Here is a 22,347-nt window from a genome sequence, read left to right as displayed (position 1 = left end):
CAGCAGGAAGAACCAGACTGAGCAGAGGCTTTGGAGTGAAGTGTTTTTACTTTCAGGTGTCATAGTGCCAGATTTGTACCTCAAGCTAACAGCAGAATATACAGAGGATTCAATACAGAGAAACTCAAGCACCTGAAAATGATCAGCCAGGACTTGCACAGCCAGAGAATTCTTCTTACAGGGTTTAAACCCTGTGCAGAGGTTTAACAACACACTGAGAAATGCAGTTTGGTCAACAGGAATACAGGTACACAGGTTTTACAATTACTGACACAGGCCAGCAGCTCTCTCCCTTTTCTGTGTCACAGAGGGAAGCCTCTCACTGCATACTATCACCATGGAAAGGGAGCATTCCTGTGCCAGCTGGAATATTTATTTAATAACTTAGCACAGATCTGAGACATGGCCACTTCATGTTTGAATAAGCTCTGCATCCGTGTCAAAAGAGAAACTAAGAGAACTCCAAGAGCTCACTGAAATAATTTAACACAGGGACAAGGAGGACGGGTAAGGTATGGCTAAGAGCTGTACATTCCACCTGAAGCTCAGACTTTTCTCCCAGCACTGCCAGGACACTGCTCCCTCTCCCAGCACTAGCCATTGATGCGGTAATTCACGTGGATCTCGGGTTTGATGTCACACACCAGGGACAGCAGCTGGGACATCACCACCTCCCGGTTCTTCTGGAAGTTCTGCTGGATTACACTCATCTTTTCCTGAGTCTCCTTCTCCACTTCAGTGGTGCAGCTGCCATGGGAGCCAAGGGCCTACAAACAGCAAGGGAAAGAGGAATCACCATGCCAAGCTCTGTATTTTGTTATTCTGGACCATCTCACACATTAATCTTTGTTGAGGGAAGATTAATGTTAATGTTCATATTAAAAAAAAAGTACTGCTGCATTTTTTGCTCAGATTTCACCTTAAACTGGCCCACATATCATCCTTAGCCTCTTTTATGGAATCATCAAATGGTTTGGAAGGGACCTTAAAGATCCCTTAAAGATCCAGCCTTTGGGTTGGAAGGGACCTTAAAGATCATCTTGTTCCAACTCCCTGCCATTTATCCATTATCCACCAGTTCAGAGCATGAGTTTCTAAGGAGTGCCCAAAATAAAGGTCCTGCTGTACAGACAGCTGGAAGCCCTGGGCACAACTGCACTAGAGGATGCAAAAAAAGTAACACCCAGGAGTCACTTTAAGCACAATTCCCATCATCCCATTGCTGCTACCCTTGGAGAACCTTTATAAAAATCTCAGCCTTCCCTCCTGGTGACCAGGGACACTCTGCCATGTCAGCACCATAGGGAACAAGCCTGTGACAGCAGCAATGAGCTGTCTCTTTTGGACACTGCCACACACAGCAGCTTTAGGGAGGCTGTCACCCCTCGGGGCACCCAGGAGCTCATTAAGCTCTTTTCCTGCCAGCTGAGATGCAACACACCACGTCCTGAGCCACTTCCAGGGGTTCTTCTGGGACACGTGGCTGTGCCTCACGGGAAGGCACTTGGGGAAGTGCTGCTGCTGCAACTCGCTCCACCCTGAGGGTGCTGCCAGGCAAAGGCAGCCCCAGGAGAAGGCAAAGGGACTAGAAACAAGTGAGAGATGGAGAACACCAACCGCTGCCTCCTTGGCCTTGAACTCCTTCTCCCGCTGCAGGCGGTACTGCTCGATCTCTGCCTGGGCCTCCTCCTTGGCCTGCTTCAGCCTCCGGTTCTTCCCTGCTCCCACGGCACAAAGCAAGGCAAACAAAGAGGAGAAAGCAGTGAGAGCATGTTATCCTCAAGCTCAGCCATCACCACAGTGCTGCTCCCTGTGCTGGAGCACACCAAGCCCCCTCCCCAAGTGTGCTGATCTCAGGGGGAGCCCAGCAAAGCATGGCCAAGGTCACCGAGCCACGAGCCCCCACCACGGAGCAGTGCAGAGCAGGAGGACACATCAGGCCACAGCCAGGCCTGGCTTATTCACAGCATGAGTCCCAGACTGGTTTGGGCTGAAGGAACCTTAAAGTTCATCCCTTCCCACCCCTGCCATGGCAGGGACACCTCCCACTGTCCCAGGCTGCTCCCAGCCCTGTCCAGCCTGACCTTGGGCACTGCCAGGGATGCAGGGGCAGCCACAGCTGCTCTGGGCACCCTGTGCCAGGGCCTGCCCACCCTCCCAGGGAACAATTCCTTCCCAATATTCCATTTAACTCTACCCTCTGGCACTTTCCATATAAAAAGTCCCTCTCTCTCCTTTTCAAAAGCCTCTTTAAGGCCCAGCAAGGGGCTCTGATCCCTCCCTGGAGCCTTCTCCTCTCCACATGAACACCCCCAGCTCTCCCAGCCTGGCTCCAGCTGTGGGAGCAGCTCTGGTGCCTCCTCTGGATCTCTGCAGCAGCTCCAGCTCCTCCCTGTGCTGGGCCAGGGCTGGGGCAGCTCTGCAGGTGGGGTCTCACCTGAGCCCAGGGGCACAATCCCCCTGCAGTGCAGCCCAGGATGCGTTTGGCCCTAAAGGCTGTGAATGCACTGCAGGCTCATGCCCAGCCCCTCATCCACCAGAACCTCCAAGTTCCTCTCTGCAAGGCTTCCCCAGTAAATTCTCCAAGTGTGTATCCATGTTTAGGATTGCCCCAACCCACGTGAGTGTGCAGCTTCTGTGAGATCCCAAAAAAAAGTCCAACTGAAAGAGCATTAAATCTTAAATTTTACCAGACCAGCTGTGAAACCAAGAGGAGTCTGGCCACTGCCTCAACTTCCCCTCCTGGACTTTCCACCACATTCTCCCCTCCAAGATAATCATCAGTGTAGAGAACTCCAAAAATCTGCCTCTTGCAACATTATCAGGGGGTTGAACTACAAACCAAAGCAGGTATATAAATAGAGATATCCATATGTATTTGTTTGAAGCAGAAAGATTTGCAAAGATTTTTGGGGATCTTTACAATTAGAATTTCTCTTGCACAACAGGAGAAGCTAACTTGGATCCATTAGGAATAGCTTCATAACTACCGATAGCACACTGTTTTCACCAGCTGAAGTCAGGACAGAGAAAGGCACAGCCATGTCCCCAGCCCCGGCCGGGTTATGGAGGCCGAGTCCTGCAGAAAGTCAGGAGCTGGGCTCTGCCAGGAGGGTCCCGGTGCCGCTCCGACCGCTCACACCGCACGGAGCCTCCGTGGGGAGCCTCCAGCGCTGCTCTCCTGGGGGCCACCGAGCCCGAGCATCCCGGGGCAGGCTGGGGGACCCCCGGGGCAGGGCTGGGGGACCCCCGGGGCAGGGCTGGGGGACCCCCGGGGCAGGGCTGGGGGACCCCCGGGGCAGGGCTTGGGGACCCCCGCTGCCCCCCGCCCTCAGCGCCGGCCGCAAGGCCTGAGGCGGCCGCACCGGGCCAGGCCTGACCGGGCCGGGCCCGGGTTCTCCCGCCACCACACGCCCGCGGCGGGGCCTGGCGGGGCGGGGCCGTGCCGTGCCGTACTCACTCTTGCGGGCCTCGGCCACCTTCTCTGCGGCGCGTTTCTCGGCCTGCAGCAGCTGCTGGATGCCCTGCGACTGGCTCGCCATGGCGGCCGCTCCGTCCGGCCGGGCCGCCGCAGCGTCACTGCGTCACGCGGGGCACGGCCACGCCCACACCGCGCCGGCCACGCCCTCGACCACGCCTCCTCATAGTGATAGTATATAGCGCGCGGTCTGAGCCCCGCCCATGGCCCCACCCCGTTGGTTGACCACGCCTAGTACCACGCCCCTTCACAGTAGCTCCGCCCCTATGCGCTTGGCCACGCCCGCATCGCGCCAGGCCCCGCCCCATGGTTTGTGAGGGGAGCCCCCGGCCAAGGCCGGTTCGGGCCTCCCCGCCCCCCGCTCCTGAGCCCTTTGGGTGCCCAAAATCCACTTAAACCCCTGCAGGCAGGCGCTGGTGGGGTTTGGCTTTGTTTATTTCATGCTTTTTAATCGCTGGAACTGCGGCAGCCCCCCGATGAGCAGTGACAAGGGCACCAGGGAGGCTTTGGTCCCTCCTGGGCTGTGGCATCTGCTCCCCACTGCTGTGAGCCAGCACAGAGCCACTGGTGCCCTGAGGGCTTTGCTATCATCATGGACATCCTTGGCCAGGGGCTCCCAGAGAGCCAAGTGTCCCCCAAGGTGTCATCCCATCGTGGTGTCACCACCAGCACAGAGCCACTGGTGCCCTGAGAGCTTTACAGCCATCCTGGACATCCTTGGCCAGGGGGTCCCAAAGAGCCAAGTGTCCCTTGAACAACCCCATCCTGCCCAACCCTCGTCCATCACATCCCCAGGGCCACTGAAATCCCTGGACGCAGCTCCCCCGGCACTTTCGCAGCATAAATTACAGTTATTGTCAAATAATATCGCTCTGATGAAGCCTCAGAGCCAGGACAGTGACTCATCGCTGCTGGGAGGCTGCCGTCCGCCTCCTCCATCCCCGGTGATGGAAGGGACAGGAGACAATGAATCAAATGCATATTTATAGTGCTGAATAGGAATTATGAGTGTTTTCAGGGTGACCTTCAGCTGGGCCCTTTCAGCAGTGAAGTGAATGGGCTTAGCGTGCCCATCCATTCAGGGGGATATTTGCTTCAGTGAAAGATAAAAGGAAAGATGGGGAGAAGAGTTCAGGCCATAATTCCGGGATTTGGAGGAAGGCTCGGGTGCTGGGATGGGGCACTGGGAGCCACTGGGAGCTGTGGCATCACAGCCAGGCTGTGCTGGCAGAAGGAAAACCCAGGAAATCTGCATCATCTGTCACAGACGGGGCAGCTCCAGCAAGGGAACACGCTCAGGTGCTGTGCTGGTTGTCACAGGAAATCATAGAATGGTTTGGGCTGGAAGGGGCCTCATTTACTTCCAAGCCACCCTGACATGCTGTCTCTATTCCAAAATATGTCACAGCCAAAAAAACCCTGGTGGGGTCATCTGAGGCAGATCCAGGATCCTTTACAGCAGCAACAGCCCAGAAATGAGATTCTCCTCCTCTGACCCCAAGCCCCAGGAGCCCCTGCCCTCCTCCCACCTCACACCAAGGCCACAAAATCATTAAACTCTGCCTCTGACCCCCACGGCCCTCAGACGATGCCCCTGAGCCCCAGTCCCATCTACAACCCACCACGCTCATTAGCTGCTCCCGTGTTTTCAGGAATGTTCTCTGTTAATTAAATCACTTGAGCTGAACCCAGAGGTGACCCCAGAGCAGGATGCTCTGAAGGGGATGCAGGGATCAAACAGGGTTTGGAGCAAAGGGGTCTGAAGGGGTCTGGCTCTGCCCTGAAATCACAGGCAGCGCTGGGGTGTTGTTTTTCTCTTGGGTGATGGTGATTTTCACACTCACAGCTCCTGTCTGTAAGGTGATAATGAGAACACTGCCCTTTTTTGTTCCCTGAAATACTTTGGCGCTGATCACACTAAATTTTCAGACAAAAATCCCTCCAGCTTTAGATTGCTTAAAAAAAAAAATTATGAATTTTTAGCTATTTCATTTTGATAGTTAACAAATGAGACAATAACAGTTCATATTTAAAACAATCTTTTGATGGGTTATGTTGCTTTCTTGTTTACAATTGCCCAAAAGCTAATTGAAACCTCATGGTGTGTGTCACATGAAACACATGTGAATCCAAAAGCTGTTGGAACAACTTCCCCATTCACTTAACATTTGAAAAAATCGCTTCTTGCTGGTTGCAAAAACAAAAATTAATCAACACCCATCATTTCCCATCCTCAGTCTTGCACAGGTATAAATAAAAACTTGAACCACTTGAATCTTACCAGAAATTGGTTGATAATTAATTAGCATCAGGAGCACTTCTGAGCTTGGCTTTTATTCCCTCAGACTCAGGGAACATGAGCTTGTCACTTGCTATTAGAGGACACAGCTCTTGCTGACACTGACATTGGCATCTCTTTATTTGTCCAGCACTGGGCAAAAGACATCTGAGGATGATAAACTTCATCAATCCTAAATTCCATGCACCTCACATTCAACAGAGACTGAAGGAAGGATATTTATAGGAGGCTGAGGCTGGTCCTGCTCTCTAGGATGGGAAAACAAATTATTAAAATAAACAGATGAAAGGTTTTTCTTTTTCTTTTAGCTGTTTCCACAGATCACAATAATGAAAATTAAATTAAACACATCTCTTAGTTAATTTTTATTCTTTTTCCGAAAGCTTTTTTATTTTCCTGCAAGCATTAAATATTTACTTTTATTTTAGAGAGGCATCTCTCCTCACTCTTCTTTTGTTCTACACTGAGTCACAACTCCAAGCATGTGTCACACAGGTTCCTGAAATATCAGCAGGTATTTCTAGGGCTTTGTATATTTCTAGAATCAAGGGAAAAAAAATACAGCTGGTTTTTACTTTTCTTTTTTGCAACACATGCCCTGTCTCATGATCCTGTTGTCATTAAGGATTCCCAGACATATTTGGGAAGAACGAGATTTTAAACAGTGTCTGGCCCCTTTCCAGAGCAGGTAATTACATTTTTCCTCTCTAAATTCCCTTGCACTTTCAATTGGATCTGTTATTATTCTCCATTCCCCAAGTTAAACTGTTATGCCGTGCAATTGTCTGCTCTTTCAAAGAGGTTTTGTGTTCGCCCCTGGGAACTGAGCTGATCTCTCTCTTCTGAGGTTTAATTCATTCACAGAAATGCACTGAGGTGATGCAGCTGCTGGATGTTGATAAAACATCATTGGTTGGTTATTAAAATATGGTCAGTGAATTATTATTAACTAGCATTCATATTTTGGATTAATTTTTCATTTATAAACAGAGTATTAAAAACCAAAGTATGGTGTAGCACTAGAATTTACATAGAAAAATCAATTAAACCCTGTAATGCACAAGTTGGTGCCACTTCTGTACCTGACCTGTGCCAAGAATTTGGCCCAAATATCCCAAAATGAGAAAGAAAACTCCATTTATCATCTGGAGTTGCTCTGTGATCAAGGACGATTTAAAGCCCAGAGTAACCCAATTGCAGTGATGGAATTACACCAGAATGGACTTACATTGATATTGTAAGAATTGATTTTTTTAAAAGCAGTTTAAGAAGCCATATTTCTGTGTCATCCCCTGTTATCCTCCTTTGGGATAAGAGAGCTGCTTTGGGGTGATGCTTGGCTGTGCCAGTGCCTTACATCACCCACCAGGCTCAGTTTCATACAAATCAGGATGTTTTGTAAGGGCCAGCCTTGTTTATATGTTCTTCTGTCAGCATGAAGTGTCAGCAGCCTTATTAATTCCTTATCCACCAAAGGAAATCTCCATTCCTGTTTCCCTGACATCTCCTGGCCTCCACCCTTAATCAGAGGTCAGGTGTCCTTTGCAAAGGACGTGGCTGGGAAGATAAATGGTCACGAGACTGAGTGTTCCCCACGGGGCATCCGTGTGTCCCATCCACTGGGATTCCTCCCTCGGGAACATCCTGGGAGGGCCCTCATGGACCCACCACAGACTGTTTGCACCAGGATTTTTGGATGTGACAGCAAAGCAAAGCAGCTCCTGGAGTAAATACAGCAATAAATAGCATCTCCTGTAATGGGCAGCACCAAAGTTTCTTCTTCCAGTTCTTCACGAGAATGTTACTCCCACTCCACGGGGAAGAAACACACGGAAAATCTTGGGTTTTTTCCCCACCATAAAAGATCTTTTGGCTTCTCAGTTCCACTTTCTCTGCCCCAAATCACTGAGTAATGTCATTGTGCACCGTGGTACAGGCACACTGACTTCCAGTGATGGATGAGACAATCCCTGCGTACGGAGATTGTTTGGTGCTCGGAGCTCTTTGAGTAAATGACACGGCACAGCACAAGCTTCATTATCAATATTGCCTGGAAATATCAAAAACATCAGAGGCTGCAGTTTAATTTGGATGCTTATCATAAGCTCGGGAGAAATGGAAATGTGTGACAATAACAAAACACTGCAGCAGTGATGCCAAGCAGCCTCGAGCAGCTGATGAATTTCTAGGCCACGAGGGATGGAGCTGCGGGTGCAGGGGGATCCTTCTCCACCTCTTGTTCAAACAAAAGTGATGCTGGGAAGTGACAATGTCTGGAGCTCCAGCAAATATCCCTGCGGCCTCTGGGGCCTGAGGAGATGTAGAACAAGAGCTGCTGGTGTGCAGCTTCCTCGTGGGACTGTTCACATCACTCAGCTGCAGGGCTCCTGCCTGCTAAATGAAGCAGATTTTTCTCCATAAAGCAGTGGAGTGATAGACTCTTCACAAGTTCAACCAAACACTCAGAATTACCCCGGGAAGGTGAACTTCCCTTGCTCCCAGCTCAGGAAGTTTGGAGACTGAAGCCAAACAACAAATAGCTCCTCCAGGAAGGTTTTGCAGAGGTACATAAGCACCTAGGCATGCAGATAGCTACCTAGTGGAACTAATTTGTTTACAACATTCACAGAAAAATCTTAATAACCAATGTCTATATTTAGCCTTAATGCCTTTGAAAATCCAAGCTCTACATCCCTGTGCTCGCTGTCCCCATCCACTCCTGCAGGACTATGGGAAAAAGCCAAAAATAAACCCACAGGCAGCACGACCCTCTCATGGTCCTGATTTTGTCAAAACCAACCCAAAGGCTGCTGCCCAGTTCGGACTCTTAATTACCCAGCTAATTACAAAATCAAGTCCACTCTGTTTACCTGAATTACCCCTTGGTTCTCCCACTGCTCTCCCCTCCCCAGATCAAACCCCTGCTCCATCCTGCTTGATTTCCATTGCGATTTGCCAGACAGCTCTCAGCTGCAGGGAAAAATAAAATCAATCTATTTTTCCACTCCCTCATCCAGCAGCTTCATGCTCTGCCTGGCATCGAGCCTCACGCTGGCAGGATGAGTTCCCCAGCAAGTGGCCACCACCAAAGCAGCCCAGGGCCACTTGGTCACTGAGTTTCAGAGCTGCTGGAGCAGGAGCTGCAATGATCTGCCTGACTGTGCCACGGGCTCAGGAGCAGAGTTTGGGCTCTGTGTAATGGGATTGCACTTCACTGGTTTCAGGATATTAATAGCGGGATTAACCTGAAACAGCTGCAGTAAAAAATTGATTATCAAGAACAATAAATCATCTCACACATGCAAGTAGCCTGGGGTTTTTTTGCATTGCAAAGCCATGAGTTTCTCTACAGGACCGTAACTCCCCCAGAACATAGCAATACCTAGGAAAAAGCCAACCAAAATATGATTAAATTATTTTGGGAATGCAGAAGGCAAAGGAGAAGAAGGCTGCTGGATTTTACAGCTCTAAGATACAGACACAAGTAATGTGACTTCGTTTTCTGCCCCTTCCCACCTCTGCTTGCTGACCAGTTCTTTCCAGAAGACTTTGGGAATGACTTTGCAGGGCCTGGAGCCAGGACAAGATGTGGCTGCTCTGGGCATGAAGGACATGGGAAGGAGTGTGGCTACTTCAGCATCCAGCAGCTGAGTGATGGCCTGCTCCCCCTGCACCCCAGAGCCCTGAGCTCCCTGGACTTGTTCCTGCAGTTTTCCCTACACAGCCCCTGGGATGCAGAAGGGCTACTGCTAAAAGTCCACTTGGTCCAGCTGCCTTCCCCCCACAGGAACAGGGATCCAACAGAGCTGCAATGTTTGAAGGACACTGAAGCACCAGATACCCAAATCCACCCCACAAAATCCACAGCTGGAACGTGGACTGTCATTTCCATGGAGGCACAAGTGAATAACTCCTGCACGTGAGCTGAGTCATCTGCTCCCAGCTCCTGATCCAGGCAGGAAACACTGAGTGAGCCCCAGGATGGGCCCTGCTCACAGCCAGGGAACTGAATTGTTCCTTGCATTGGGGCAGATTCCCTGATCAGCTGTGGCATTGCCATGCCAAATGCACATCCATGGAGCTGGGGAGGAGCATGGCTGAGAGGGGAAAAGGATGGGCCTCAGCTTCCGAAGCAGGCTATTTATAACATCAAGGAACATTTCAGGGGATAATTTTAAAATATTCCACAGGCATGGAAGCAGAAAAAGAGACATTTGGTTTGGGATTGGAGTCCTCTGCTACACTCAGTCCCCATCCACACCAGCAGGACTTGGAGCACACCAGTACCAGGGCTCTTTTCACTTCCAGGTGTCTCCTGGGTACTCTCAAGTGCAGTTCAGCTGCTCTTTTTTATTATTTTATTAGGAAGGTGCTCAGGTATCTCTACAGCTCAGCAGGTCCCTGTCCCTTCCATCAACTCTGATCTGCACTGGGAATGCACAGATCACAGACCCTTCCCAGCCCTCTGGCTCTCCAGTGCATGAGGAATTACATCACAGCTGCTCTGTGCTCCTTGTGGGAGTGGAGCAGGAGTCTTCACAGGGACACATGGGACAAGAAATGCCAACTGCTGCCATTAAGTCAAAGCAAGTCCATCCATCCAATTCAAACTTCTGGGCCACAGCTCACTGCTTTAGTTTGAGAATTATCATTTACAGCCAGTGACAAAAAACTAGATCCAAGTCAAGGAGATCACTGAGACACCCAGGGATTGGCCAGCTGGAACCATGGAATCTGCTGACCACGGTCAGTGTTGGCATCAGAGGCAAAACACCCAGAGGCCTGGGGGTTTATTGGGAACTGCAGCAAGGCTCCCTTGAGCCCCCAGAAGGAGCCTTTTCTAGAGCCATGTCTGGGCCGGAGGAATCCCGAGAGGGATTAGCAGATTGGGTGTCCCAAAGCCTGGCACACATTGCAGTGGTGGTGGAGTCAGGGCTTGCAAAGTCTGGGATGCAGGTGGAGGAACTGGCAGCTCTTCCAGCAGTGCTCCCAGAGGGGTGAGACTCCCCCACTGCTCCCCTTCCCATTCCTGCAGTGCACAGAGCTGATCCACACATCCCCCAGCCCTCAGTCCCCACCCTCTGCGGAGCAGCAGCCTTTGGGTAACGGTGGACAAGCTGCTGCTTTCCCAGGAAACTCAGCCTGGGCTGAAAATCAGCTCCACACTGCCAGTCCTTCCCTGCAGCCCCCCCAAGCAAGGTCAAAGTGAGCCCTGAGTGCTGCAGGAGCCTTGAATTCCCTCCCACGGGAAGAGCCCATCAATATCCCATCCTGTGTCCCTATGCCCAGCTCGCTCTGATCCCGTGCCCCACCTCTTGGAGCAGCCCAAGGCAGTCCCTTTGGAACACCTGGCACCAGCAGCACAGCTCCTGCCTCGCTGCCTTGCTTGTTCTGCCCACCACAAAATAAAATACAGTGAACTTGCAATAAAAAGGAGAAAAAAACCTGTGGAGTTTGTCTTTGCCATCTCATTCTGCTCCTGGGTAGGGCTCTGGCAGTGTCCAGACTCCAGCTCCATTCCAGCCAGCCTGACAATGGGAACAGGACAGGGTTTGCTTGTTCCTACCACTGACACTTTGTCCATCACTCCAGGAATCCTGGTTTTACTGTTGTCATATAGAAAAACACATTTATGATGGGTAAAACCCCCTCACCAATTCAGATCCTGGTTTATTGATACACGAGGCCTAAATCCTGGGATTTTGCTCAAGTGTAATTCAGCTTGTCTATCTCCAATGCTCCAGCAGATAAGATCCAAAGCAGCAGGTGCGCACTTATCTGCCACATCCACACCTGGAATTTTCTTCTGCAATGGCCAGCTCCAGCTCCCTGGTGTTCCTCACATCAATGTGCTGAGGTTAACCCCCAGTTTTGTTTGTTTTCTGTGTGATTTCCACCATTTCAATAAAGATGTTTGTCACCAAACTCAAACATTTCATATCTATAGCCTGTATATACACATAGAACATCCCTTTCCTCCTCTCCCTCTCCTTTAGAGAGCACGTGGAATTCAGGGCTGACGCTCAGGATGGATTGCACTGAGCTAGGAGAGACACCAGATACACATTTCTTTGCAAAAAGCCCAAACTTCCCTGTTTAAATAGCTCTGCCATGACTGATGGTTGGTATTTAAACAAGCACATTGTGTTTTCTGAAGCACTTTATCCACTTTAATTAAAAACGTATATTTATAGAGCAGGACAGGTGTGCTGTACACCAGCAGGAAGTTACAGTCCCCACTTTGGTTGCAGGTGGCTTTTTGCAGTAACCACCACATAATCACTGCTAAACTGGAATAAGCACCATCGATTGCTGTCTCTAATAGAGGATATGATTTTAAAGAGCTCACAACACCAGCCTGTTCAAGCTTATTGTATTTATTGATCGAGACTGTGAGGACCGTAATCACATGTGAAACATCAAGTTACTCATCAGCTCTTGGCTATTCAAAAGGAGCACCCAAAACTGCTCAAATGGCATCAAAGAAGAGCAAACGCTGCTGTGGGAGGGCTTTGTCACCATCCCATGACTGCAGAGGGCAGTGGTGGGGATGCTCCAGGCAGAGCTGGCTCCTGACCTCTCCCAGGCAAAAGGCAGAGCAGGGAAAGCCAAGCCCCACACCTCCCACAAAACATCTCACTACTAGAAACAAGAGGGGAGGCAGCCCCTGGCTTCAGGTGCCTGCACAGCAAAGCAAAAATAGCAGCCAACAGGTTGGGCAGCCTCTCATTTAATCAGGTCAGGAGTTTCCTCTTCAAAGCTGAACCTGGCTGCTGGCAAAGACCTCATTTTCATGTCCTTTTTAACTTGCCTCTTCTCATCCAGTGACTGCTGCTGCCCAGGCTCTGGAACTGGAATGTGACAACACAACACATCAATGATCACTCCTCACCCTTTCTTTGCCATATCACATTGCATACACGACCCCACAGCCTGGCACAGCATCACAGCTCCTCAGGGCATGAGATCCCTGCTGCAGCTCTGCTGGGAGCAGCAGAAAGGAGTTGTTGTTCCAGGAAGGGTGAACAGGGGGCAAAGGGCAGCATCCTCACTGTCTGGGTTTGAAAAGACAGGTGTCTGCTAAGGAGAGCAGGAGCCTCCCTTGAAATGGAAAATATAAATCCTCTCCCTCTGAATTGTTATAATTTTAAAATTAAGGGGCTCTCAGGCAAAGATATGGGAATAGGAATAACAGTTCTGTATTAGGGAAGAAAATAAAAAAAATAAACAATGCAGTCATACAAACCAACAATGGCAGAGTCAGAAGAAGAGCTGACCCCCTGTGGGTCAGGGTGGTGGCACAGTCCCATCCCATGGGGGCTCAGCCCTCCTGCAGTGCCAGCTGTGCTTCTGCTGGAGCAGGGATCCTGCACAAGGGGGGAGTTTTCCTCTGCAGCTCCAGGGCTGCTGGAGATGGGCCTGCTCTCCCTCTGGGAATGCAGGGCAGGAGAAAGCTGCTCCTCTGGGAATGCAGTGGGCAAAGGCTGCTGTGCTGTTCCAGGCTCAGATTGGATCCAGGTAGGAATGCTTGGCTCCTGCCCTGGGCGGAGCATCTCCCCATGGGATGCTGGAATTTGATCAGCCCTGCAGGGACACTCGGTGGCCATGGACAGCAGAGATCTGCTGGAGGGAGGATTGGCTGTGGGAGAGAGAAAGAAAAACCTGCCCCATGAACAGAGGAGAACTGCCCTAGCTCTGACAGATGGGGATAGAGTACACATCTCATTTCCAACCTAAGGTGCTGCAAGGAGAGCACAGTACCTGTGTGAGAAGGAGAGGAGCTCTAGGTTGGTCAGGAATCACTTCCAGACATCCAGAAATCTCATTTCCAGATAGGTCCTCAGGAAACCAGTCAGAAACCCAAGGCACAAACCCACACATGACACAGCACAGCCTGAGCCAAGGGCTGAGCTGAAATTCATCTCCTGAGCCCTCCAGTGAGAGCCAGGGGTGACACCCTGGGTGGGGCTGCCATGGGCAACTAGAGCCAGGTGGAACACGTGGATGGAGTTCCTTTAAGGACTGATTTTGCCTCAGAAGTCCTAAATTACCCTGACAAAAGGGTAGGATGTGCAGATGAAGTGTCTTCCCTGGCTGTGGTGCTGTCCTCCCTGTGTTCCTTGCAATCAGCAGTGTCAGTGGGTGCTGCCATCTCTTCTTTCTCCAGATCACCTCTGTTCTCTTCATCTCTGTGTTCCCCCACCTCACTCAAACTTCCCCACCACAGCCTCATGACAGATGCTTTTCCCAAGGAGCACCTACATGATTTAATGCCTTTCTGGTGGCCAATCAAGCATTCTACTTAAAGAAGTCCTAAATTAGCCTTGTGTGTTCCTTGTCAGATCATTAGCCGCATTGGCTTTCATGCTATTTTCCACTTAAATCTGGGCTTTAAGGGTTTTCTCTCTCCAAGCTGTTCTAAAGAATCCTGTGCTGTTTATCAAATAAAAAGTCTCAGCTGCTGTTCTCGTGCCACAACCCCCCAGTGCTGGGGATTTTTGCAGTGTCCTGAGGTGACACTTAGACTTGAGCTCCTGTCTGCTCTGTGTTGCTATTTATAGCAACAGCAAGCACTCAGCCTATTAAAATTTGGGTTTTTCTGTGCCTTCAGGAGAAGGAGGTGACCAGAGCATGGTGCTTGGGGAATGAGGACCTTTGCTGTAGCAGGTTGATAGTTAAATGTGTAGCACTACAGACAGTCCTGGTTTTGGAGGATGTGTCCCTATGCCCCAAATCAGGGAAATTATTTGGTTCTTAGAAAGCCAAAGGAAGATCAGTGTGTTTGCAAAAAAAAAAAATCCTTTACAATTTGCTGCAGGCTGCATAGTCACCCATGTGAGAACAAGCCTTGCTTTTTTCTAGCATTTCTGGTTAAAATCCCTGCCAAGTCCCCTGCTTAAAGGGTAATTTCCAAGGTTAACAATGCTAGCAGACTCCTGGCCTATGGGTCTGCATTTTTATACATATCCCAAACGCATCTAATTTACCACTTAAATGCTCTGGGTTGTACCAGAAAAGCTTCCAAGATCAAACATTAGGCAGTGTCTTCTAATAAACTCTGCTAAAATGCTATGGAACAGGGCTCACCCTGCAGGAAGAGCAGCTCAGGAGCTGCAGGAACAGCCTGGGTGGTGCAAACAGAGCTGCAGCCTCAGCCCCAGCACTGAGCACTCACAGAGACAAATTAATTCCAACTGTAATTACTTGTGCCAAAACTCAGCAAATGTCCTGTCACCAGAAACTTGTTTGAAACTAAAAATCTCCCTTTTCTTGGGAAGGAAAGGCTCGTCCTGAGCCAGGAAGGCTGTGGGCAGTGCAAGGAGACAGCAGGAGGGGTGGGAAGCTGAGGTGGCACTGGGGACTCTGTCCTTTGGTGTCCCCAATAGCCCAGAGGGAGCTGCAGATGGGGCCCACCCAGCCTGAGGTTCCTCTGCTGCTCTGAGAGCCTCTCTGTCCTAAGGGAGCAAAGGGGAAAAGAGGAAAAAGGGGAAAAAGGAAAAAGGGGAAAAAGGAAAAAATAACCAAGCAACAGAGCAGGGGTCACCCAGCAGCATCTTCCCCTCTAGAAATCCTGCAGGGGAATACAAAAAGGAACTTGGATAAGGAAAACTTGAATCCCTGGGAGTGTTTATTGATGGCAGGAGAAAGGGGACTGGAGGCTGTGAGAGGGGAAGGCAGAACTCAGGGAGGAGAATTTGGCTGCACCAGCCTTGGGTTGTGTGGATTGGAAGAGCTGGAGGTTTGCAGGGAGCAATAATAGAGAGAAATAACTTCACAAAGCAGTGGGGAAATGCTGGGATCTGGGACAGGCAGGCTGCTGGGAGAGCAGGGATGAGAGGTTAACACAGCCCCTGTGGGCTGGGGTGTGAACACAGACCCCAAGGGCTGCTGGAGCCCCAAAACAGCAGCCTGGCTGCCTTCCCAGCCCACCCTGCTTGTGTCCAAGGAGGAGGGGGGTGACACGAGCTGTCTGTCTCTCCTGCCTGGCAGCTGGCAGCTCTCCTCCTCCTTTATCATCCTGCCCAGCTCATTGCCAAGTTTTTATGCAAAGCAGAAAAGCCTCATTAAGTGATGCTGAAAGCACTCCCCTCTTGGTGTTAGATGTGACACCCATCTAAGTGAGCAAAATGTTCTGGCTGGGTAATGCCTTGTGCAGGTACAAAATGACTGGGGAAGGTGCAGAGTGGGATGAAATCCGGCCTGGGGAGGAAGGAGAACTGACTGAGCTTGCAACGTGTGTCAGTCTCAAAGCTGGGAAACAAGCCCAGACATCCTCATTGTAAGTCTGATATTCGCTGCACATGCCAAATGCCTTCTGACTTTCCTGACAGAGCTCCAGGGAGCAAATTGAGAAGGACAGTGACATCTCCTCTGGTTTATCAGCATTTCCTGCAGTCCATAGACAGCAGAGCTTGGTTTCATGCTCCAAGCCCCATCCATGGAGCCTTTGGAGGGATTCCTTGGGGTCTGGTCCTCAGGGGTTCAAGAAGCATTTGGACAATGCCCTCAGGCACAGGGTGGGATTGTTGGGGTTGCCCTGTGCAGGGCCAGGAGTTGGACTTTGATGATCCTTGTGAGTCCATTCCAGCTCAGGATATCCTAAGATTTTCAATCAGGGAGCTCTGTTGCAGCCAAAGGTGCTGCTGCAATTTCTGCTGGGTGAGTTTGTCCTGCAATTCCTCATGGCTGGAACTCCCTCTGTCCATCCCTCCCAGGAGCATCTGGCCCATAAAGTGTCAGCTCAGACCAAATCCATGTGGCAGATGTTGTGTTGTGTTCAGAGGTGGGAATTGGAGCACCCCAGCCATGAGCTGGGCACCCAGAGAGTCTGAAGAGCTTGGGGTGCCTCTGGAAGCGATCCAAGGGACCAGGGTGTCACAGGGATTTTATTTGATGGTTTTTCTCTGAAAAGTGCTGTGCTGATGGTGTGGTGGGAGCAGAGGGCTGGGACAGCTCCTGTGCACCTGCAGGGAGTCCTCCCTACCTGGGCACCTACAGGGAGCGCCAGCACCTTGAACTGCTGACAGCCTCTGTGGCAGGGGGAATGGCAAATTCTGACTCTTCTGGATAATAGCAAAAGAGGTACTGAGATTGAGAATCTCAAATTAGAGCACTCTGGGCATTGCCAGTGGGGCTTTTTTGGGGCTGCTGGGAAGCAGGGGTTGTAACAGTACTGGGTTCTGCTGCTGAAAGGCAGGAGCTTGGAGCTGCTGGGGGAAGATTCTCCTGAGCTGGTGCCTGAGTGAATCCCAAACATCTCAGAGCACCTGCTGCCCCCAAAATGGGGTCACACAAGGATTATATTTTCCTTTTTTGGGAGAACTCCTTAATTATGGAGGTCTCCAAAGGTTACAGAGGTGGTACCTGTGCAGTTGAATCTTGCACTGGGAGCAAGAGTTCATTTGCTTCCCCTCTGCTTAAACCATGTAACAATTGTTTCCATCTGTCTCCTGCAAAGCAGAGTAGAGGATGTATACCTGCAGAATTTGTCAGATAAACCAGTGTTTAAAGTATCCCTCCTCCCTGCACCCCATTCCATCGCCTCTCCCTGTCCTTGTCTCATTCAGGATATTATTAACTATCTCCTTGTCTCATTCAGGATATTATTAACTCTCTCTGTAGCTGTGGCTCTGCTCACAGCACAGCATTAAACCAAACAGAGCAACAGCTGCTTGAGATGCAGAAAAATTATCTCTCTGCTCTCTTAGCTGGAGGCCTTGGCCCACACCAGGGAGAAGATAAAAAGCAATTCATCCAGGAAAGCTGGAAAATTCAATGTGTTGTACCAGGGAGGGAGGTTTAGGCCCCATGAGGATCCTTCTGTTCCCATGGTCCCTGCTGCCATTGCTGCTTTCCAGCAGGACACAGTGACAGGAGATGGTGACTTGGAGTCTTCATTCAGCTGCCCGGGTGAGCAGCTACTCAAAACCTACTATGAATTCAGTTATCTTAATGTAGTTTAGGTTGAATGAAGATATTTTTATTCCAGACTAAATGAGGTGTTTTTAATGTCAGCTACTAAATTACCTCATGTAATCTGCTCGCTGCCTCCTGCTGAAGCAATGAGTGTCTGTGCCTGGGAGAGGCAGAGTAATTTGCCTGCAAATGTCTTCAGAGCAGCACGACTGTGACCTTACACTCTGAGACATGTGACAGAGATGCTGTGGGGCTGCTCAGGAGCAGAAATCCCTTCCCCAGTCCAGGGGTGATCCAAGAGGAGGCAAAATAATTCAGGAGAGGGCTGAGACTTGTTGCTGGCTCCACCTCTCTAGAGAAATCATTTCCTCACTCACCATTTAGATTTTGTTTACCAGCTTTTTTTAGTGGGAATCTCACTGATGGTATTTAGGGGCAGAAAGTGGGTGATGGGGTGGGCAGCTCTTGCTCAGGCTGTACAATCACAGATTGGTTTGGGTTGGAAGAGACCTTAAAAACCATTTAATTCCACTCCCTAGAGACCCCTTCCCCTAGACCAGCCTGCTCCAAGCCCCATTCATCCAGCCTAGATCCAGGTCCAGGCTGGTAATTCAGGAGTGGCCACTGTGCCCACAGACTGAGACCAGCTTTCTCCTCCAGTGTCTGACTCCTGATGGGAGCAGGAGAAAAGAAGGGCTGCACCAGAGCAGTCTGAGGCTCAGCCCCTCTTCTCCTCTTCCCAGCTGGCAGCTCTTCCCTCTTCTCCCACAGCAATTCCCTGACTCATTCCATGTGTGTGTGGATTGAGTGGAGCAGTGGTTCCTGCAAACCCTTCATCCTCGGTGGGCCGCTGAGACCATGGCCACTTATTTTGTGTCTTCAGCACCTTCTGTGTCCTCACAGGGATGGAATGACATCCCCTGATATAGGATCAGGGCATGAGATCCTATTGAAGAAAAAGCATCCCAGAACACTGGAGAGGAGAGAATGATGCATCTGACTCCGTCTTATCAGAAGGCCAATTAATAATTTTATTATACTATATTATTCTATTCTATATACATTACATCTAAACGTAATCTGCCAAGCACTCACTCTGCACACAACTGCACAGAAGTGCACTCCTCTCGTGACTGTCCAGACACACTCACACTCTTGGCCCTGAGAGGCCAAGGAAACAAAACCCATCACTCTGGGTAAATAAAACCCCATCACTCTGGGTGAACAAAACTCTATCACTCTGGGTAAACAATCTCCATATTGCATTTTACTGTGGCACAGCACCGACACAGCAAGTGAGATGAGCATTGTGTTTTCTTTCTCTGGTGTTCAGAGAATGTGAAACCCAGAAATATTCTTGGGAAGAATTGTGCCTTGCTTTGCTGTGTGAAGAGAAATGCGGCAACAAGCTCCGGTGTCTCTGTGCCACCCCTGTGGCAGAGCTGGAGTGTCCCCACGTGCCCAAGTGGCTGCTGTGCAGTGCAGTGCAGTGCAGCGCAGTGCAGTGCTGAGCTGTGCTGTGCCATGCTATGCTGGGCTGGGCCATGCAGTGCTGTGCTGTGCTGTGCTGTGCCGTGCCGGGCTGTGCTGTGCTGGGCTGTGCAGTGTTGTGCAGTGCTGTGCTGTGCAGTGCCGTGCTGGGCTGTGCTGTGTTGTGCTGTGCAGTGCTGTGCTGTGCTGTGCTGTGCCATGCTATGCTGGGCTGGGCCATGCAGTGCTGTGCTGTGCTGTGCTGTGCTGTGCCGTGCCGGGCTGTGCTGTGCTGAGCTGTGCTGCGCTGTGCAGTGCTGTGCTGTGCAGTGCCGTGCTGGGCTGTGCTGTGTTGTGCTGTGCAGTGCTGTGCTGTGCTGTGCTGTGCCGTGCTGTGCTGTGCTGTGCCGTGCTGTGCAGTGCCGTGCTGTGCTGTGCTGTGCCGTGCTGTGCAGTGCAGTGCTGTGCTGTGCTGTGTTGTGCTGTGCAGTGCTGTGCTGTGCAGTGCTGTGCTGTGCTGTGCTGTGCTGTGCCGTGCTGGGCTGGGCTGTGCTGTGCAGTGCTGTGCTGGGCTGGGCTGTGCAGTGCTCTACCATGCTGTGCAGTGCTGTGCTGTGCTATGCTGGGCTGGGCTGGGCTGGGCTATGCAGTGCGGTGCTGTGCTGTGCTGTGCAGTGCTGGGCTGTGCCGTGCTGGGCAGTGCTGTGCAGTGCTTGAGGTGGACCTGCTCGATTATCACTCATGGCCCTGCAGCAGCTTGGCTGCCTCTTACAGTTAGTCCCTGAGGGACAGAGCCCTTCTTACTCCCTTTGCCTCCCCAGAGGGAGGTTGTGCTTCCAGTGAGAGAAACCTGCCTGGAAGGCTGGGCATGTTTAGCCTCTGGAAGTGGCTCTGGGCAAGCTGCTGAGCAAAGCAGGGAACTCCAGCACCTGGCAAGAGATTCCAAGTGGGGTTATGCAAAGGGTGTTTAACATTCCCAGCAGTGCTGGCTGCAGGGTGAGCTGCTCCTCCTGCATGGCCAGGAGCTCAGGGATGGCCACACAGGCAGCTCCTGGGGAAGGAATAACATCATCCCCTACAGTAATCCTGCTGGCTTTACCTCCTGCATCCAAAGTGGTGAGATCAGGTGCCATCTAGTGTAAACCCTTCTTCTTAATGCACCTCTGACTCCATCCACTTATTTCTGTTATTTCTTCCTTTCCCGCTTTCATAAGCAAGCTCTGAAACCCTCAGCTGCTGGAACAAAAGCAACTCATCCTTTTCCCAGGAGATTCTGCAGCAAAAGCCTCACCAAGTCCTCCTGGTGCTGCCTGCAGTGCTAAAGGGAAGGAGAGAGATCCTACAGCAACACCTATTCCACAGCCCAGCTGGGGAAACCAAGCAGGGCTGGGCTGGGCTGGGCTGGGCTGGGCTGGGCTGGGTTGGGATGGGATGGGATGGGCTGGGATGGGATGGGATGGGATGGGATGGGATGGGATGGGATGGGATGGGATGGGATGGGATGGGATGGGATGGGATGGGATGTGGGGTTCAGTCTGTGGCTGGGGGATGGCACAGCTGCTCTGGGCTGTCCCACGTGCCCCTGGACAGGTCTTCTCCCTCTGTGGCATCTACAAAGTGGTTGTGGAAATGGTTTGTTGCAGGGAAAAGTGAATGGGCCTGATGCAGCCTCTGCTGAATTCAGGAGGAGATGCTCCCTCCCCCTGGACAGAGGGTGTTTGTGGCCATTTTCATGTGCCAATCCCAGGGTTTCAAGGCATGAGAGCAGATTTCGCAGCCCTCCCACCCCTGCTGCTCTCTGTGCCAAGTGTTCCTGGGTATTCCCTGGTCAGGGTCCCTGTGGAAGGAGTTCCAGCCCTTCCAACCCCCCCGGCCCCACCAGCAGGTCACTGGGTAGTGAAGGCAGAAGGTTGAAACCCCCCTTGGAGTGAGAGCTGCTATAAATCCAGCTGGCACAGATCAGTGCAGGATGTGTCTGTAAATATTTATTCTTTTCACTCCTGCCAGTTGCCTCAAGAACCAGCAAATCCTCATGCTGCCAAGGTGTTTTGTGCTTATTGAACTGAGTGTGCCTGCTCATCCAGAGATGCACGGCCCCAAACTCCCTCCTCGTGCAAAGGTGACTGGAAAATACTCAGTTTAACTCCAGTCTGAGATGTAAAGTCATGTGGAAAATTAGGGCAGCGTGAGCTGATGCCTTGAATGTTCCCAGCAGGGGATTGCTCTTTCCCGAGGACAGAGAGAAGGGCTGGGGCTCACCCTGGGTGTGAGAGCAAATCTCCGGGATCTGGAGCTCCCCGGGCAAGGCAGTCCTGCCTCGGGGGAGGAGAATGAATATTTAAAAATGTAATCAGAGTCACTGGGGAAATGTGACAGGATTTAAACGATGACATAACACGCTTGTCTTGTCTTTGCTGCCGGTGCTAATGAGCAAGAATTGAGAGCATTAGCGATCTATCCAGGGGCATTAGCGCTGTGGGGCAGCGGATCGCAGCCCTAATTAGTCTCATCCTCGGCTGCCACTTTGCCTGCCCGCCGCTCTGGAGTTCCTCGGGCTTTACCACAGCACTGCCCATCCCCTGCACCTGGTTGTAGCTGGGTTTTATCACCTTTGTCTCCCTAAGAGATACCAGAGCGCTTTTTCCTCATTTCTGGCAAGTTTCAGAAGTGTGATGACATCTCTGAAAGGGTTTTTTGATCTGTTTTCTCTTGGCCATTTGTCACTTTAGGAGAACTTAAGGCATTCAGAACAGATTTTAACATCAAGAACAGATTTTCCTTCTGTTTGTTTGTTTGTTTGTTTGTTAAAACTAATATTTGTTCTCCCAAAAGCCTCATCTCTGCAAGAAAACCAGAGGAGTTGGGCTGGAAACAAACAAATAAAAACCTGCAGAGAAACAGAGAAAGGATTCAAGCTTGTCCTGCCTGTTTTTCCTATCTCTCCAAGCTCCCGATTCCCCACGGGAGGATTTTCAGTGGGACCTCACAGAGCCCTGTCAGAAGGTCTGGGCTGCTCTGTGATGGGTGCAGGGAGGGAATGGTGCCAGCTTCTTGGGCAGGAGATTGGGCCTCTGGCATCTCCCAGCCTCTCCCTGATGGTAGGAAATGAATTTTGAAAAATCAAATGGCCAATATGATAGATTAGATGTCTTTGCCCTACTACATTTAATCGATGGCAGCGGGT

The 22,347-nt window shown here is 50.8% G+C and overlaps 1 protein-coding gene across 1 annotated transcript; it reads right to left on the bottom strand.

The window, feature by feature from the left end:
* Window positions 1–29: 29 nt before the first annotated feature.
* On the bottom strand, window positions 30–3,622 carry ATP6V1G1 (ATPase H+ transporting V1 subunit G1). Its single transcript, XM_064393952.1, has 3 exons — window positions 3,461–3,622; window positions 1,618–1,718; window positions 30–767 (listed from the first exon to the last, which is right to left on the bottom strand). The coding sequence occupies exons 1-3, from the start codon at window positions 3,540–3,542 to the stop codon at window positions 594–596; spliced, it is 357 nt and encodes a 118-aa protein (XP_064250022.1). The 5' UTR covers window positions 3,543–3,622; the 3' UTR covers window positions 30–593.
* Between the last annotated feature and the right edge of the window lie 18,725 nt (window positions 3,623–22,347).

The sequence above is a fragment of the Passer domesticus genome, chromosome 18 (genome assembly GCF_036417665.1).
Source record: "Passer domesticus isolate bPasDom1 chromosome 18, bPasDom1.hap1, whole genome shotgun sequence".
Taxonomy (NCBI): domain Eukaryota; kingdom Metazoa; phylum Chordata; class Aves; order Passeriformes; family Passeridae; genus Passer; species Passer domesticus.
This window is presented reverse-complemented; position numbering and strand designations above follow the sequence as displayed.

Bases quoted from the DNA above. Each gene is read 5' to 3' on its own strand.
- ATP6V1G1 (XM_064393952.1), bottom strand. From the start codon at position 3,542: ATGGCGAGCCAGTCGCAGGGCATCCAGCAGCTGCTGCAGGCCGAGAAA. The intron at 1,719-3,460 runs GTGAGTACGGCA...CCGTGGGAGCAG, and splicing joins GGTGGCCGAGGCCCGCAAGA to GGAAGAACCGGAGGCTGAAG. The intron at 768-1,617 runs GTTGGTGTTCTC...TGCTGTTTGTAG, and splicing joins TCAAGGCCAAGGAGGCAGCG to GCCCTTGGCTCCCATGGCAG.